The 18,117-nt window shown below is 36.8% G+C and overlaps 1 protein-coding gene across 3 annotated transcripts; it reads right to left on the reverse strand.

Annotated features, from left to right (window-relative positions):
- Nucleotides 1-2,118: 2,118 nt before the first annotated feature.
- Nucleotides 2,119-17,641, reverse strand: CDCA7 (cell division cycle associated 7). 3 transcript variants are annotated; one of them, XM_074303091.1, is made up of 10 exons: nucleotides 17,460-17,641; nucleotides 13,360-13,485; nucleotides 12,697-12,939; nucleotides 7,874-8,116; nucleotides 7,444-7,521; nucleotides 6,495-6,689; nucleotides 5,893-6,030; nucleotides 4,432-4,581; nucleotides 3,546-3,682; nucleotides 2,119-3,429 (listed from the first exon to the last, which is right to left on the reverse strand). In XM_074303091.1, exons 1-10 carry the CDS (start codon nucleotides 17,478-17,480, stop codon nucleotides 3,393-3,395), a joined length of 1,368 nt encoding a protein of 455 aa, XP_074159192.1. In that variant the 5' UTR covers nucleotides 17,481-17,641; the 3' UTR covers nucleotides 2,119-3,392. The 3 variants fall into 3 exon arrangements, with proteins under 3 accessions (XP_074159192.1, XP_074159191.1, XP_074159193.1); XM_074303090.1 differs by having other exon boundaries at nucleotides 6,495-6,686; nucleotides 17,460-17,622; XM_074303092.1 differs by lacking the exon at nucleotides 12,697-12,939 and having other exon boundaries at nucleotides 17,460-17,621.
- Nucleotides 17,642-18,117: the final 476 nt, after the last annotated feature.

An 18,117-nucleotide genomic window follows, 5' to 3' on the forward strand; every position in this document is an offset into this window, starting at 1 on the left:
CCTTTCTCCCTTATCAGTAGTGAGAAATACAGCATTGATCTCCATGGTTTTTGTTTTTAGTTCACTGGCAGCTATTAATGACAGTTTGTAATAATTTTTGCTGGTAATGAAAGCTGCAAAATATTTACAGTAAGGAATTAAGAAAAAAATTTTCCCTTGAAATACTTAAAATGCCCCAAATAGTCAAGTCAGCTGAAATCACTAATAACAATACTTTTCTTTTTCTGAGATCCAGGCTCAGTGGACCCCAGAGATAAGAAATCTGTATCCAATTTCTCAAATATAGTTGAGGAACAAATTCCTAAGCATAAGCATTTCCACTAAACATAGAGGAAAAAGCAGAAATACTGAAATTAACATTGGCCTCATAATTAGCATTTGAGTAGGGATAAATACCTGTCCACTAAAATGTTTTTCCTCCAAGATACTACTACAATCACATCGTTTCTAGCAAACTAAGCTAAAAAGAGCAATTCCAACTGGTTAACATAAGTAATCCAGGATTTCCTGGATCAAATTGACCATTAAAATCAATTGGGCTAGTTGAAGTTTTTTCCTCCCCTTTCTATCCAAATCCTGCTTTGCAACACGGAATAGTTGCTATACAGAATCACCAGGACTATCTAACTCAACCCAACCCCCACCCCTTTATGGAGGAGGAAACCAAAGGCCAGATTGTGCAGTTTATGAGCAATAGAAACGAGATTCTAACTCCAAACTGATTTCACATACCCTGCTTCTCAGAATTGCAGGTAATTATATGTCTTAGCGAATTCAATGGCTTTTCCCAAAAACTAGACTGAGTACAGACAGTTAATTCTCCAAACATCCAAATAAAATTCCTTGAGGGCAAAGACCCTGTTAGGCTTCTAGAATTACATTATCCACAGCAGGTATTAAAGAGCTGTTGAATGACTGATGAAAATTAGTCTTTTTGAGTTTGTTGTAGTTACTAGGTTAAACAATTCCATTTAGAGAATTCTTTCTGTAATCACATGAATTGAAAGTAATGTTGGGTTTTTTGTTTTTTTGGGGGGGTGGACTCATCCAAAAACATGCAATTCATTGAAATAATCAAATACCAAGATAGACACTCATTTAAAAGACCATAGATTACTGGTCCCGGCCCACCTAGGGCTTACTATCTAAGACCAAAGTAAGAATATTAGACAATAGCTTAAGAAATACTTAATAATGGTGGTCTCATTTGCCCTTTCCAATAGCTCTGGGAAGTAGATGCTGCTATTATTTTTACAAATGAGGAAATGGAGACAGATTTGTAGATTCTTTTTAAAAAGTAATTTATTATTATTTTAGATTAAGAGATTTAGGGTTGAATTTGAAGCCAGGTCTTCCTGACTCCAAGTCTGGCCCTCTATTCACTGTTTTCACCTAGAAATAGGGATTATACCTCAGATTTCACTGAAAGAAGGAAATCCCTGGTGAAGAAATCTAGTACTTTCTCTACAAATTAAAGTCTTGGTTAGAGTAGAGATATCAAATATATGACTTTAGAAACCAGATTAAAATGTTATCATTGGGAAATATTATTGAAAGTATATGAAAATACAATAAAACAATGTTACTATGGCTGGCTAGGTGGTACAGTAAGAGTTAGACCTAGAATTAGGAAAACCCGAGTTCCAAATTTGACTTCAGACGTTTACTAGCTATGTGATCCTGGGCAAGCCACTTAACTTTTTGTCTCAGTTTCATCTGTGAAATGAGATGGAGAAGGAAATGGGAAGTCACTATAGTTTTCCAAGAAAACCCCCAAATGGGGTCACAAAGAATACACAAGTGTATTAACAATGTTAATAAGTGGTTCTCAAATCAAGATTAAGTAGTGTTCAGTGGCCTCCATTTCTACTTGAATTGAACAGGTTCTCTAAGTCAATACATGCCCACAAAGACCCTTAAATATGGATTAATGGCCTGAATTTGTTGGAGTTTAATACCAAACTTAGAGACCTGCCCAGGACAACAGAACCATTAAGTAAGAAACAAGCCTTAAACCTGAGTTGTCATCCTGAATCCCATATTTGGTTGAAATTAATATAAATGCTTATTTCTCTTAATATTTTTCCCTAAAAGATATCAAAGAAAAACAGACAAGTCTGAACAATAATTTTTATTAATAAAATAAAATTTGTGTACAAAAGAACATTACAGATCTAAAGACCTATTTACAATGTTTGCTTTGTTTTCTGATTTTAATTATGCATCCAACACTGAATGAGAACCGTGACATGATGTTACATGTACAGGAAAGTAAAAGGGACACCCCCTTAGAGAACAGTAATATCCTGTCTCCCAATTCAATTAATACTAAAAGCCAAATGTGGATGTTATTCCATAGGCAAACAGGATCAGAAAGTACTTTGGTCTTAACCATTTAATTTCTTCCTTCTTTTCAAGAAGGCACTTTCCAGTCAGCAGTAAAGAACTTTATATCTAAAGTTAACTCTGTGCATGGTCTATTATTTTCTTCAATCAAGCAGAAATGCTAAGCACTGTAAGCTATTACTTATGTCAACTTTCCATACAATATAGTCTAAGAGATATTTTGAAATACCCTACATAGGAACTGTACAAACACAGGGGGGAAAAAGTAGATGTTTAAGTCTAATACCAAGGATTCTAAGGTTAGTCCAGTTTTCAACTGCAAGACTACTGGGGAAAAGAGGAAAGGAAACTGTTAAGCAGATTTAATACTGAATTCTTATATTCTTTTTGGTTGCTGATTTTTAAAATGCCAATTCAAGTACATAACTGTATGTAGTACATGAAATTTTATAATGCAAAGATAATTACTAGCCAGTATATGAACATTTAAATTTCATGATATACGTAATTCTGGTGACAACAGAAATCCTGGTACTCAAAGTACAGGCTCTGTGTGTTGTGTAGACTATACAATACCATACTTTATCCTCTGTATTTATCATGTCATTTTTCTATGTTTCTAAGTACCAAGGCTCCCTTTTGCCAGAATCCTCAATGTATGTAAAATACTAAGAGAGTTAGTTACTTAAGAATACTTAATTAGGCATTTTCAAGTGTTTTGTTATATTGCTAGGTTCCAGGGTTTTATACCCAATCATGAACCAACCATCCCATTTCCTCCCCATTAATACTAAAGAGACAATAAAATCATTTTAGAGTCAGTGATAGTGAAGGGGAGGGGGAAAGCATAAAAACTACAATGCAACTTTAAAATACTACTAGTGCTTCCAAAACAGATTTTAATTTTATCTTAATGTACCCCCACTATCAAAAAATGTATTGATTATCAAGATTGAACCCTGAAGTTATTGAACCATCAACTGCCCAAGATTACTGAAGCTTAACAAGAATATCAGAGAAAACAAAGTGTGTCAGTGAGTCCTTCATCAATTTTCAGTCTCCATCTCAAATTCCCGCTTCAGACTGCAAAAGAAAACAAACAAAAACACTTAAGTTCTAGTTTTTGATGGCACCAGGATCCCCATAGGTTAGTCAATTTTGATTTCAGGCACAAACAGCCGAGTCCACAGACACCTTACCTTTTCAAGTAAGCATGCACATTTCCAAAACCATGGTACTTGGCCAAATACACCAGAACACCAGTTGCACATCGTCCGTCTCGCTGCCTACAAAAGCTGCAGTTGCAGATTCCGCGACAAGGCGGGCAATGCCAATTCTAAGATTTAAACAAAATTAAACACATAATAAAAGGTTAATAGACATATTTAAAAAAAAAATTCTAACACATTTTTCTCTTCATCTCTTTCACACTCCTTTCAATAAATAAATATGGACAAAATAAGCAGAACCACCAAGAAAACAAAATTTCTTGAAAATAAGAACTATACATCTTAGAATCATAGTATTAGAAGTACAGAGAATCCCTAGTACTAGAAGGAAATTCAGCGGCCATTACTTATGTAATTCCAAGAAAGGTTATAACTGAACTAGTTCATATATTAGATTGTATTGCTGGTACTTGGTAAAATGGCTGAAAAACGGTAGGTGTTTAATAAATGTTTACTGATTAACTAATATAGAAACTATTGGTTACTTTACTTACTTAATTTCAGAGCAACCTCAAATTTACTGATTATTTCTGGAAAGCCCATTCAAACTATGGGAAATTTAGGACTTTTACAATCAAGAAAATTTAAGCAGTTAAGGAGAAAGTAGATAGGATATTCATTAATGAGGGATATTTTTATATTCCATATAATGGATAATTTATAATGCTTTCCTTGAGGGCAGGGACTGTTTTTTTTTTTTTTTTGGCCTCTTTGTATCTCCAGCATTTAGCAGTGTCTGGAACATGAGCTATTTTACAAATAAATGTTTATTGACTTACTCCAAAATCCCTGATGAGTCTTCCTACCTCTCACTAGAAGACAACTACAGCTAGAAGAACCCCTCCATTGCACTTACTGGGTCCAGCAATGCTATTTTGACCTCTTCACCATATCTGTTTCGAAGACATGGGCCACAGAACTGTCCCCGAACTCCAAAACATTCTGGGTTTCTGCAGTTTGTCTTAGTGTCAATAGTCTTCTGGCGACACTGGTGGCAGGTGGAGCCCTGAAGCAAAAAAAAAAGCAACAATTAAGAAAAAGAAGCATAATTTCTACAGAAAATAACAGGTTTAATGATTTAGCTCCTCTGTGGTGGGGCCTCAAGCAGCTCACTATCATTTGTATTATACTTCAAAATGAACTAAGTTTCCTGCAAAACAGCTTCAGACTCAGAGATTTCATCCAACCAAGAAACACTCACTTTCTCTTCTGTATATTTGTTTCAAGATAGGGGGTGAATGGGAATGAACCATAGTGAAAACATTTTCCATTTTCATTTTCAGACTCTACAGCTTAAAAAATAACCAGAAGGTTGTTGTTTGCTTGTATTTTGTTTTCTTTCTCATTTTTTTTCCCTTTTGGATCTGATTTTGTTGTGCAGCATATTTGTGGAAATATGTATAGAAGAAATGTTTATGTTTAGCATATATTGGGTCAAGAGCAGCCAGGTGGTACAATGGATAGAGCACCAGCCCTGAAGTCAGGAGGACCTGAGTTCAAATCTGGCCTCAGACATAATACTTCCTAGTTGTGTGACCTTGGGCAAGTCACTTAACCCCAATTGCCTCAGTCAAAAAACAAACAAAAGAAACCCAACCATACATATATTGGATTACTTGCCAATTGGGGGAGGGGGAAAGGAAGGGGAAAAAAATTAGAACATAGGGTTTTGCAGAGACAAATGTCAAAAATTATCCACATATATTTTTTAAAAATAATAAGCTATAATTTTTTTAAAAAAGTAAATGAGTAGTAGCTAAGTTTTATAAGCAATGAATTATGCAAGTAAAAGAATAAAATCTATAAAAGTTAAAAAAAATTAACTAAGAAACGAGCAACATGATATGTCTCATGTTATCTTCTGCTTATTCCTGAGTCCTAAGCATAGTTTGGGATGGGGGGGTGGGTCCAGAGATTTCACAAGAAGGTCTGGACACTCCTCCCTTTGCAGTATTCTTAGCAAATCACCCACCTACCTTGAAAGGAAACCTAGTCTAGACAAAATGTACAAATTTTTTAAGGGGAATTGAATACAGTAAAAAATAGATTACCTTATTCTAGCAAGGCATTAACCCAGAGGAAGAGTTATTGAATTTTTAACTTAAAGTCTATGAAACCAGATTAATTTTTTAAAAAATATTTTGTAACTATTTCAATATAACTGGTTTTCTTCTGTCATTCTCTGTACTTTATTTTATATATATATATAAATATATTTTATATATTTATATATATATATATTCTGAAAGAGGCCTACAGACTTCACCATTGTCTAAGGAGTCCATGACACAAAAATCTCTGATTTAGAGGATCTTACTAATGAACGGTTGTAGATCTTGTCCCGAGAGGAAATGCAGATGTTCTCTAGCTCTTCCTCTGTAATCTCTTCCACCGGACGAACAATATGAGGAAGGGTCATGGTTCCTGGACGACGACTTCTGGGTGTGGAATCATCCTATGTCACAACAATTTATAAAAATCATTTCCTCACTTCTTATTCTGGCTTTAAATTTCACAGGCACTTTGGTATGATCAGCCTAAAAATCTTTCTTAGTATTTGTGGGGGGAAACAAATTATCACATTATCTGTACAGATGCACCCATAAAATAATTCCTTGATAAAATGATACCAACCTAAGAACCACTATTTTCACTGGTGAAGCTGTACAATGTGTACAACCCTTTTACTCTTAAGAATATGCCCTTTAAAAATAACTTTAAAAGAATATATTCTTAAATGGATTACTATGTCCAATCTTCTATTAATTAAACTCTCCGAGTTTTTGCAACAAACCTTTCTCAAAATAAATAAACAGAAATTAAAACAAAACAAGAAACAAAACAAGGAAGGTGAAAGCAGAACGGTGATATAGCAAAATTCTAGATGCTTTCACAGAACAGAAATAAGAGGAAACTTACATCCATATATCCATCGATGCTCTTCCTTTTTCTCACCAACATGTACTTGTCCTCAAAATCTATTTCATCTTCTAAATGTAGATCTGGGGGTCCCTCAATTAGAGATCTCGACCTGGTGTGTGGACGAGCTCTTCGTTCAGGATTTCTTCTTGAGGGGTCTCTTGGGAAAGAGCGCCTTCGATTTGGCTTTGACTGCTAAAGTGGAAAACCCCCATGAAGGAAAAAAAGATAATGCATTTTCCTTAAAAACACTTTCTTCAAAACAAAGAATACTACTCATTCCCACAGCCTGAATTAAGTCAAGCTGCTGCTAAAGTACCCACAAAAATCAGGCCTAAATCATTAGTATGGGCAAAATCCAGTCTCTTAAAGAATAATAGAAGTTCTTATTTCTTCCTCTTACAAGAGATCTTTCTGTTCCTTTCTCAAGGGAGTATTGCTTCCTCTGAAATTACTTTCCATATATTTTGTATCTAATTGGAGTAACAGAAATTGTTTCCCCCATTAAAACATAAGCTACTTGATGGTAAGGATTGTGTCATTTTTGTCACATTTGTGTCATTAATACATGATGCTTAGTAGTCAGCCATCCATTTAGTATTAGCTAAGAGAAAGAAACTAATAGCATCTCCAGTACCATTCCCAAACTCCTTCTTAAAGTGGTCTGTCTGTTGAGCCCCAAGATTTCCTGTATGTTCAGTAGTGATCAAAAGAAAATAATTCATCAAAGGTGAAGATGGGTGATGGCTAATTTTCTTTTCTTTGCACCAATCTGTCTAATTGATCTTAATCATACTAGTTTTGTTCCTAAAAGTTGCAATCATCCAGTGTTATTGAGAAACTTGAACATTTTTTTAACTTGATAGTTTGAAAAGTTCTTTCTTCTAATTAAATCTGCTAGCATACTTTTTCTGTGAAACACAAGCAAACAAAATTAATTTATACTTACTGGGCTGCTACCTGAAAGTGATCTCCTTTCAGTAAATAATCCTGGAAAACTCTGCAATTCTGACATGAGTTTTGCAAGCTGCAGGGTAGGAGGGAAAAAACAAAAACATAAAGTGAACAAATAGTTTTATTAGAACAATTTCCTAACATAAGTCAGAAACTTTAGAAATTGAGGTCATCCTTCTTTCTTTCTTTTATTACCATACCTTTAAATCTAATAATCTGAAAGCACAGGAATTCTTTGTTAATGCACAGGCATTAACTAAAACAAAACAGGTAAACATAGTTTCAACAGAAAAAAAAAATTGAGGGAAGATATATTGAACTATGACAAGAATACAGATAACAAGCTTTTGAAATAATATATCCCATAGAAGGAGAAAACCTAGTATGACATAATAGATTTGAACACATGATTCTAGAACACATACCATTGCCTTGTTTTCCTTTATATTTAGCGCCCTCTTTTCTAAAAAACTGGAGCCTTTCTCATCTTCTGAGTCAGAATCAGTATTGAGAGTGGGAACCTCAGGGGTTTTTGGTGGGGCAGCTTTCTGTTTCCTTGACCCTTTGAGATCTCGGGTTGGAAACTTTAGAGCTACTTGCAAAGGACCCAACCGTTTCATCTGACTCCGAGTCCGAGTCCTTCTGCCTTCATCATCAGAATCCAATTTCTGTTCCAACAAAACAATTTATTTAATTTTAACACATACCCAATACATCAAAAAATTAAAAAATGAACACATAAATCAATCAATTCCCTAGATGATCAAAATCAGACAGTAATGCGAGTGTAATTGCACCATTAGTTAAAATGGAAGATTCTAACCACTAGTTAAAATGAAACAGATAATCTCACATTATTACTCATCCTCAAAAGGCTATTATAGCCAGAAAATATCTGAGATGCATTTCTGACCAATTAGCTAATGCTAATGACTTAGCCAAAAATCACACAATTCATTTTTTTAATGCATACATTTTGCCTAATCAACAGGCCAAAGAGCACATAAGCAACCTCTTGCATCTATCTATATCCAATTTCATTTAATTTAGATATTTAATATTGGACCTAGAGTATGTAAGATATTGTCCTAAATGCAAAAAATAGAAAAATGAAAAATGGATTCAATCCTTAATTCATATTTTACCAGAATTTAGTTGTATAGAGTCAAGCTAGAGAATGATAGGATAAAGAAGAGAATCAAAATTTGAGGAAAATTTGAAAAGGAAAAACTTTCAGGTGGGATAGGACTGGGCAGTGGGATCAGGAAGGCTTCATGGAATAAATGGCTCCTGAGTTGGGCCTTGAAGAAAGGGAAGTTTGACAAGAATCGATAGGGAGACCTTGTATGGATGGTTCAGTGGTAGAATTCTCACCTGCTCAGAGTGCGAGGCCTGAGTTCAATTCCTAGCCCATACATGTATATGTTTTGGGGGCAGCTAGGTAGTGAAGTGGATAGAGCACTGACCCTGAAGTCAGGAGGATCTGAGTTCAAATCTGGTCTCAGACACTTAACACTTCCTAGCTGTGTGATTCTGGGAAGGTCACAAGTCACATGTACACACAAATGTGATGGAAGAATGGATGGAGAAAAAAATTCAGGCTGGTGGCTGTGAGAACCATAGTGGCAAGAGAAAGGACTGAAGTTGGCAAGTAACTGAATATGAAGATGAGGGGAAGGACAAATCAAAGATGAGTCTGGATGATAAAGAAATTGGTAGTATCAGGAATAGAAACAGGATGAATACAGAACCAGACTTAAGTGGAAGGCACTTCTGTCTAGAATCACATAGCACATAAGTGTTAGAGATAGCACCCAGGTCTTTCTAATTCCAAGTTAAATACAATATTTATACCGTGATTCCTCTAGAAGAGATGATATTAGCTCAATTTTAAACATGCTGACTTTGAAATCTTAGGACAGACATTCAAGTAGAAATACATAGAAGGCAACTGAAAATATGGAAGCAGAAGTCTATATTGAATTGAGTACATTGGGAAAATGGATGAGATTTTCAAGAAATATGATGTAGAGAGAAAAGGGCCAAGAAAAGAGAAGCTGAAGGGACAGATAGTCACACTGGAAGAGTATGAGAGGCTGAACTAGCGAAGAAAACAATGTACTCATATGGGTAGGAAAATCAGGAAAAAGAAGTGTCATACAAGCCAACCAGAAGGGAAAATACAGAACTAGGGAGTGGTTAGTAGTACTAATTGTTATAGAAAGGTCCCAGAAAAGGCTAATCAAAGTCCATAGAGACAATGAAGCTTTTTGTATGACCAGTCTCAAGAATGATTGGGATCTGAAGCTAACTAGGAAGTCTCTTTAGATTATTCCAAATACTGAGGTTCTATAATTTTAAAAAGAATAAATCCGAAAATACAACCCAATCAATTATCATTTCAGCTGTACAAAATGCTAACAAAGGAGTCAGAAAATCTCTGTGTAAATATGTTAAGTCACTACCTGAAGATGAAATGAAAAGAGGAAATTAGTGTAGACTGGAAGTGTCAAGTTTGTTTCCCAATGTAGTCAGAATCAGATTAAAATGTAATTGGTAAATATTTAACAAAATAAAAACATAACACAGACAATGTTAATTTGTGGTTTTCAAAGTCAATATACTACCACTGGTATGCATGTATGTATTCAATGAAACATTAGGCAAAGTCCCTCAAGCTTGTTGAGGGCAGAGGGGTTTGATTAGGAACTTGATCAATAGAACAACTCTGTCAGGATGATCATGCAGAATCAATCAGAAGTGAATACAAGGACTGCTAAGTATTTGTATAGTTGAGTTTAGATAACAGTAATCTGTAGTGGGTTTAGTCCACATACATTGGGGGTAAGGAATGGAATAAGCATGGGTAGAGGAAGACCAAGGTTGAGAATGAGAAGGTATACACATCAGAAGGAAAAGAGGGTAAGGAATTCAAGAGTGATGTGACATGTCCTTACTAAATTGTCTAGTTAAATAGAGAGCCATAAAAAGTGGGAAATAAGAAGAAGGTGGTCAATGTCTTCAAAGAAGAAATTTGAATAGTAAGATTTAAACCAATCAACCCTCTGGTTGGCTGAAATTGAATGGAGGCATCGAGCATGGGAGAGTTAATGGACTGGAAGGTCAGGAAGTGTCCTGATATTAATACTTTAGTAAGGATGTGGTTAGATTGGTAGATAGCAGCAAACAATAGTCTAGATGGGGTAATACAACAGGACAGTACTAAAGATTTAAAAAGAAAATGAGGTTATTAATAGATGGTGGTATATGGAGGTTCTAACATCATACACAGAGCCTTTTACAAATTACTAAGAATGATTATGTAATACCTTCCAAAAAAAAAGTCACCTTTGGAGTTATATTTATTCTTCACTGATGAAGCTTTTAATTTTGCTTGCATTTGAAAATTTGATAGCTCTTACTACTCCATAATTGTTTTCCTTCTACTATTAATTAAAGCTCAACTCCACTAAAAAAATTGACCAAATACTGTTGTCACATCTCATTTAAAAAACTTAATAAATAAACCTTTTATGTAGTTAACATTTTATCTCTCTCTCTCTTTACCCCTAATTTCACTCTTCTTAGCCATTTGTTCAATTTCCAAACTTGCCTGGCAAGTTTCTACTGGCAGCCACTGTCCAGGATTTCATAATGCCTATTCATGCTTTCTAGGTTTCTTCTTGATGTTATCATTTTCCCTCATGTGAATGCATTAGGAAGTTTTCTCACCAGGCCTAAAAATTATTGGGAAGCTCCATCTCTTTCCAGATACATAACTTCTCAAGAAGGCTAATAACAGATCAAAAAATTGCTACCTTGGTGTTCCTCAAGAAAAATTACTACTCATTATTTTCTTCCTCAAATTCTTATTAGATTATCTCTCCTGATGCTACCTATAGAATCTCATTATCATTCTATGGAATATAAGTAGGTGCTTCTTTCTCAGAGGGGCCAAATCATCTCACACTTGAGGCAAGAACCTCCTACCTATTTCTGAGGCCTTCTAAGAGTTAAACGGTTATTCCTGTCTTCTTTCTACATTCTTTCACCCTCCCACCTCCTGTTAAAGGTCTGCCTCTTCAAATCGTCTGTCTTCTTTGAATGTCTTGAAGACCTTCCTTTTTTTTTTCAAGAAATGTTTCATTCCTCCTGATAACCTGGATAATGGTGGGAAAAGAATCCCTCTAATCCTGTTATTTTTCCTTTTAGGAAGGATACCAAGTTGCATAGAGTGCAGTTACTTGGCCTGGGCAAAAGACCACTCTATACAAATCACTAAAAATACTACCATTCTTCCAAAATTGGTGACTAAAGAGAGCACCTTTTGACACCTCCTTACATTTTTTAAGTCACCTATGTATTTGTAAGGAAACATTCATTATGCAGTCACTTCATTTTTCACGAAGTCTGTTTCTAAGCTGATGAGCTTAGATGTCTTCTGTAGCCCTTCTTGTAGCTTTGTGATGACTTGCAAATGAAACTCAATCATTGGGCTGTAAGATATTACCCATTGATCTTCATTTCACTTTTTAAATCCAGACACCAAATTGATACTCTTAAGTTATAAAAGATATTCCCTCTAGTGAGTTGAGTGAAGGAAAAAGTACACTCCTCTATATTTTGGTTTCCCCAAAGAAGCAATAAACTTTTTGAGTCGATTGAGTAGGGAAGGTAGTAGGTAACCCAGCAGCAGTAGCAATGATGAGGCATTGGTAGCAGCAAATGGCAGCAGCAGTAGCAGCAGCAGCAGGGTATGGGATAAAGCCAAGCATGAAAAATATACAGTGAAAGGTGCCTCATTATCCTTATCATCCTTGATAAAGAACTTTCCATAAACAGATTTTCAAACTAACTGAACTTCCCACTAATGGCTTCACATAACTTAAGGTTCTGGAATAGAATGAATGAACCTTTCATTTCTACTATAAATTTCTGTATTTCTATAATTCTCATAAGCAATGCTTACAACTAAAACTCAGAGGTGAGTCAATGTTGTGAAAGGACAAGTGCTTTTCATAATGAAATTCCTTAAAATTAAGTTTTTCTTTCAGGAATTTTATAATCAAACCAAAACTTCAAATCATGAATTATACTGCATTATTTAAAATAAATTATTTTATGGCAAATCACCTTAAATGGCCCCCCCAAAAGGGAGGCAAACTACAAAAAGAAATCAAACTGGGAATAAGTACTTCATTCTAGTACTACACATTAATTCTAGACATTGACATATCCTGAAACTCACCATTCCATCTTCTATTTCGCTTTCTGAGAAGCCGCAGAATGATTCATCATCAGAGTCGGCACAGAAAATAGTGGCCAGTTCTTTAGTGATATCTGGCCTGAGTTTGGGTTTGTGTAAAATTCCACAATCCCCTCTCACGTCTTTCGCCTCACTTTCTGGAAAGCCGCAGAAAGATTCATTATCAGAGTCCTCATAAAAAATATTTGCCAGTTCTTCACTGATATCTGACCTGAATTTGGGCTTCTGTAAAATAAATAAATAAGTGCCATTGTGCATCTTTCCCCCCCCTTTTCAAGAACCAATTTTCCATAAACCGTGCAGAGAGCAAATCACATTTACAAGTGCACTACAAGAGAATAGCTTTTGTTACAAAGAAAAATGGTTCAGGGGTTTACAAATGATTTCTGAGTTGTTATGGCAAATCATCAGGCATGTTAGGTTAGGCGACATTTCAAAAGGATAGAATAAGTAGCTAATCTACCTCCAACAATTACTACCTAGAACCACAGCAAAAAGTGAAATGAAATTACAGAGCATACTGTATTTTCATAACGGCTGTATAGAAATGTAGGCAAAAAGCAAGCAGTTTTAATCACGTACAAAGCATTTGGGGCATTTTCAGCATCGCAGACTCAATTCTGTTTATTCTCGTACTGCACTTACTGTGTTTGCAAAATTATCAGAAGCAAAACTGTCACAACTGTCATCAGAGGATGACGAGGTTTCCATGGAAATCAATTTCACATTTCTGAAATTTTTGAAGTTCTTCTTTACAGAAAGGTCCTTTTGCTGAAAATGGAAATGGCAATCCGATTAAATATGATGCTTACTGCAGCGTCCAACTTTTCAACACAATTTTTTTTTTTTAGTTTTGCATGTTTAAAACATTATGAGGCAATGGAATCCATTGCATATGTTCTTGATGAGATAGTAAAGCAGGACTAGTTATTAAGAAGAGGAAAAAACCAGGTCAACATGCCCTCAAATAAGAAATGCTGTTCATAAATCGGAGGGGTAAAAGTGGGGTAAAAATTACTCTCTTTTTAATAATGTATTCAAATATCTTTGGAGCCACTTATCACCCAACTTTAAAATCTCCAAGTACAATATTAATTAAACATTTGCTTTCCCAAATTTTTCAGTTCTGACTTTCAACTGTATCAAAGCTACATTTCTGAGAGAAAGTAACAGCATTTCTCCCTTCACCAAAATCAAACCAAAGAGGGCTTTTTCTAAGTATATCTAAAATTATACATAGAAGTTTATTTCCTAAGATTAAAAGTTGGGTAGGGCCACTAGATCAAGATGAAAAGATTCCAAATATAACTTCATTCCAATCAGAAGGGACAATGATTAAGGCCCAAGTACTCACAAACCAGATGCCACACTAGTGTGGAGCAAATGCCTAAACAAACTAACTTTTTCATGTGTATTAAAAAGTCTGAATGATACTCAAAGACCTATTTCACATGTCTGAAATTCCATTCAAGTGTTTAATAGATAGATATTAATTTTTCATGGATTAATGAACATTGGTCTATTTGCTCATTGAATCTGTAGGAAACCAGCACTGAACAAGAAGTGGATGATTCTAAGCCTCTAGCCCCACCTGTTGAGTTTCAGACTCCTTGCTGTGCAACCAACTTATGGGAGTCTTCTTTTAGATACCTCAATAATAGCAATTATATTCAATTCAACACAAATACAGAAATCCAGATAGCACCTCACATTGGGACTTTTTTTTAACTTCTTAAAAACTTAAAAGCAAATATTCCTTCTGTGTTCTAATTACTTTTTCTGTACTTTTCTGTTTTAAATTACCTATAGCAGGAAGAGCTGATCTATCAAACTCGACTGTAAGGACAAGTTCGTTATTATTACAGCAATCACAGGGTGTAGAGCTGGGAGGGACATTGAGGATTATTATGGAAATAATCCCAAATCTTTTTCAGTTTTAAATCTATGACCCAGTTCAAGAATGTACCTTACAGATGAGGAAACCAAGGCCAAGAGGTTAAAATCTGTCCAAAGCTGCAAAACTAGTTTGATAAAAATTTTATAATTTTATTTTGAAATAACTGTGGTCTCTCTATTAAGTGAGAGGATCTGGTTTAAAACCTGAGTTCTCTGACTTCAAATTAAGACTTTCATAGTATTGCACTACCCCTATGATCTTTATCATAAGATGCCGAGATTTCTGATACCTGCTCAGTAGAAAATCCTGGCAGGAACAGAACAACAACAAAAAAAATAGCCTTTGCCTTTACATTAATTTACTAAATCAATTTCAGTGAAGACACCTACATAATTAAATAAAAGTTGGGTTTTTGATAAAGGTAGCATGCTCCTCTATAAAACAAAATTCAGAGATCACAGGATCTTTCTTTTCAGTAGAGCATCTGGAGACCATCCAATCCTTCATTTTACAAAAGAGTTAATTTGAAGCCCAGAGAGAATCTGTACAAGGACACAGAAAAATTGGGATCTAAACACAATTTTTCAGACTTGAAATCCAGTGCACTTCAAATTTTTGTTCCTCACTAAAGAAAAATTATCTAAAATTGTGTTTTTTTTTTTTATTATTTTGGCCAGCATTTAGTTGTTTATATGACCATTTAAAAATGATATTTTCAGCTTCATTTCATCCATCTTCTGGCTAAAATGCCACTTGTATATTGTTTTGGCCTCTGTGATTCTCTCTCTGCATTCCTCCCACATTTGACTACTTCAGTAGTAAATTGCCTTTCTTTTGCTCCAAAATCTTGCCTAGGTGCCAAGTAGTCCTCCCAGCTTAAAAGTATCTTAAACTCAAGTATCATAAATTTGGAGCTAAAAGAGAAAGCTGAAGCCATCTAATTCAATCTTTCCATTTACAAAGGAGGAAACAGGCTCAGAGGTTAGGTGACTTCTCAGATGTGATCCAGGTAATAAGTGGAAGAATTCTAGGGTTGGAATTTAGGTCCTCTCCAAAATGCACCACACATTGCTTAGTTTTTCCAAATGATAATTGTTTATTCAAACATTTGAGTGCCAACTCTGTGCAAAGATTAGCACACAAGGGATATAAAATAAAGGGGCTATAAAAATAAGTATTAGCTTATTATTAAGCATGGGGATGTCAGATAGTCAAATAATTATGATACAAAGTAGGCAAGTGTCATTGATGGCACAAATTGAAAATGCTATGGTAATTTGGGAGGGAAGAGGGATCCAAGTCACTTCCAAGAGTTATTTTGGATAGTTGATATCTTTTGATGATATCCTAAAGTGAGAAAAATGTGATTTTGATTATTGGCATAAAATGTCCCCTGAAAGTTTGTGTACTTTGTATCTGTTATTTATATAGCTGACGTATTTCCAGGACTTTTTGCTGTGCATCCATCTGCTAAATTATCAAGAAATCTAAGTTTGCCTCTAATGAGAGCCTTTTTCTTTTGGCAGGTATGTGCAACACTTTAACTAGTGTCACAAGCTAAATAAAACTTTGTAAACTATGTGGTTAACACAATTAATTAACACAAAGGTGTTAATTACAGAATCTGAGCGCGAATTCGGCTTCCAGATGCACCTTCAAACATTTAATTAAAAAATAAGCAAATCATGCTCCTGGGTCAGACCCTTCTCTTCCAAGGTCATAGTACTCAACAGAACTGCTCCAATCCACAAGGTCACTGCACAGATTCCTGAGAGCCGTGGGTATTTTCTAATCAACTTCTGACAAACACAGAGCTCCACCTCCTACACATCAGTTAATTCCCCTCCCCGAGGGAAAGCTCTGCTTTTTCCTTCCTGCCCAACCCCCCAGGCTCTGGCCCGGGTGCAGACCCCATTTTTTAGTTCCCTTTCTCATAGGCTCTATCTTACAACCTCAGAACGGGGGTGGAGGGATTGGAGGATAAACAGTCCATTTACCAGAACTTTAAGCTAAAAGGACTAGGAATTCTAACTTCAAAGAGTTTGCAAGGAAACGGGGATAGGACGAACGCGAATGCAATCTCGGTGGACGTAGCAGGCATTTCAACAGGCGATAAGATAAAGGAGCTAAGACTTCGACTTTATTCAGATGAAAATGGTATAATTTATTAGACTATTATGATAAATACGTAAATCAAATAACACCGTGTTCACAGGGAGTCGCAGTCCTATCGCCCCACTCCTTTCCCCGTTATGCTCACTAGGGCGCAAGCATGTGGGCACAGCAGGGGTGGGTGGAGGCAAGAAGTGGAGCAAAGGGGTCAAGCAAAAATGCAGGAAAGCAGCTTAAGCTCCGGGGAGAAAGAAAAGCAGCGGGAGGGCTGCGGAAGGGCTGCAAGATTCACACATTCTCTCTTCCCGCCTCCGGACCAATGTCCCTTCACTCACTCCTCCCGGGATGGCCCCAAACTCGGTGAGGAGGTAAGCCCTAAGTGAGCAGAGCCTGCATACAAACGGCGGGGTGAGGGCGCCCGCAGAATCGGGGCCGCCTCTCCTGGCAACAGATCGCGTGCAGCCCTGCTCCACGTGGAGTTCGCAGGCGCGCACACATGCACAGACTCGAATAACTACTTCCCAGATCCGGGGGGACCTTAGGTCTCCCTCCACTCCTGCTCGCTCTGGGCAGGAAAGCTGCGGCGCCATAAACACCCAGGTGGACCGACGTCTTTCTGCAGAGTTGGACAAACTGGCCCCCAACCCCCCTCCTTCTCCTCTTCCTCTTTCTCCTCCTCTCTACTAATTCTGCACACTCGCGTGGACGTCCAAGTTTCAGAGACGCGCACCCTCACCTGCATGCCGAAAGGATCCATGAGTGGCGGCGGGAGTCAACGAGAAGGACTCTTTAAAGGGAAGGGACCGCACCGGGGGCGCGGGTAGCAACTGAGTGCCGGCAGAGGCTCGGGGGAAGCAGAGGAGCGCGAGCGAGGGAGCGAGCAGAGGCAGCGGGAGGGGCGCGCGCCTGGCCCGACCCGGGACGGGGCGGGGCTGGGCCCCGGCTTTCCCGCGCCCCGAGGCGCAGGTCCTGAATGGTGCGGTAACGCGTGGGCCTAAAGCTCCCAGCTCCCCTTGAAAGAGTTTTTCCACAATTTAATTATTAAAGGGGAGAAAATACCATAGGAAGCTCCGCCTTCAAGAAAAAAAAGCATTTTTTTTTTATCCTCCCTATCCTATTCTTTTTACTTTGCTGTCCTGTCCTTCTGCGAGTGGCGGGAAAATGGTTCATATTGCCCCCGGGTTCCTGAAACGATTTGCATAATACTGGAGCCGGAAGAAGGAGGATAAAAGAGTAGGGTTTTAATGGAGTGCAAGACTTAGCTAACCAGAGAAATTAACAAGATACTTCAGTTCAGTGCTCTATACTCCTGCTTAGGGTTCTATGCTGATATCAGAACGTTTAACCCAGCAGCGCACTGTCAGTTCTGCAGTGAAGATGGTGAACTTCTCTAG

The sequence above is a fragment of the Sminthopsis crassicaudata genome, chromosome 3 (genome assembly GCF_048593235.1).
Source record: "Sminthopsis crassicaudata isolate SCR6 chromosome 3, ASM4859323v1, whole genome shotgun sequence".
NCBI classification, from domain to species: domain Eukaryota; kingdom Metazoa; phylum Chordata; class Mammalia; order Dasyuromorphia; family Dasyuridae; genus Sminthopsis; species Sminthopsis crassicaudata.

Coding starts and splice junctions, on each gene's coding strand:
- CDCA7 (XM_074303091.1), bottom strand. CDS start 17,480: ATGGATCCTTTCGGCATGCAG. Junction 8,117..12,696: donor GCGAAATAGAAGATGGAATG/GTGAGTTTCAGG, acceptor TTGTTGGAACAG/AAATTGGATTCTGATGATGA. Junction 6,031..6,494: donor GCATCGATGGATATATGGAT/GTAAGTTTCCTC, acceptor GTTGTGACATAG/GATGATTCCACACCCAGAAG.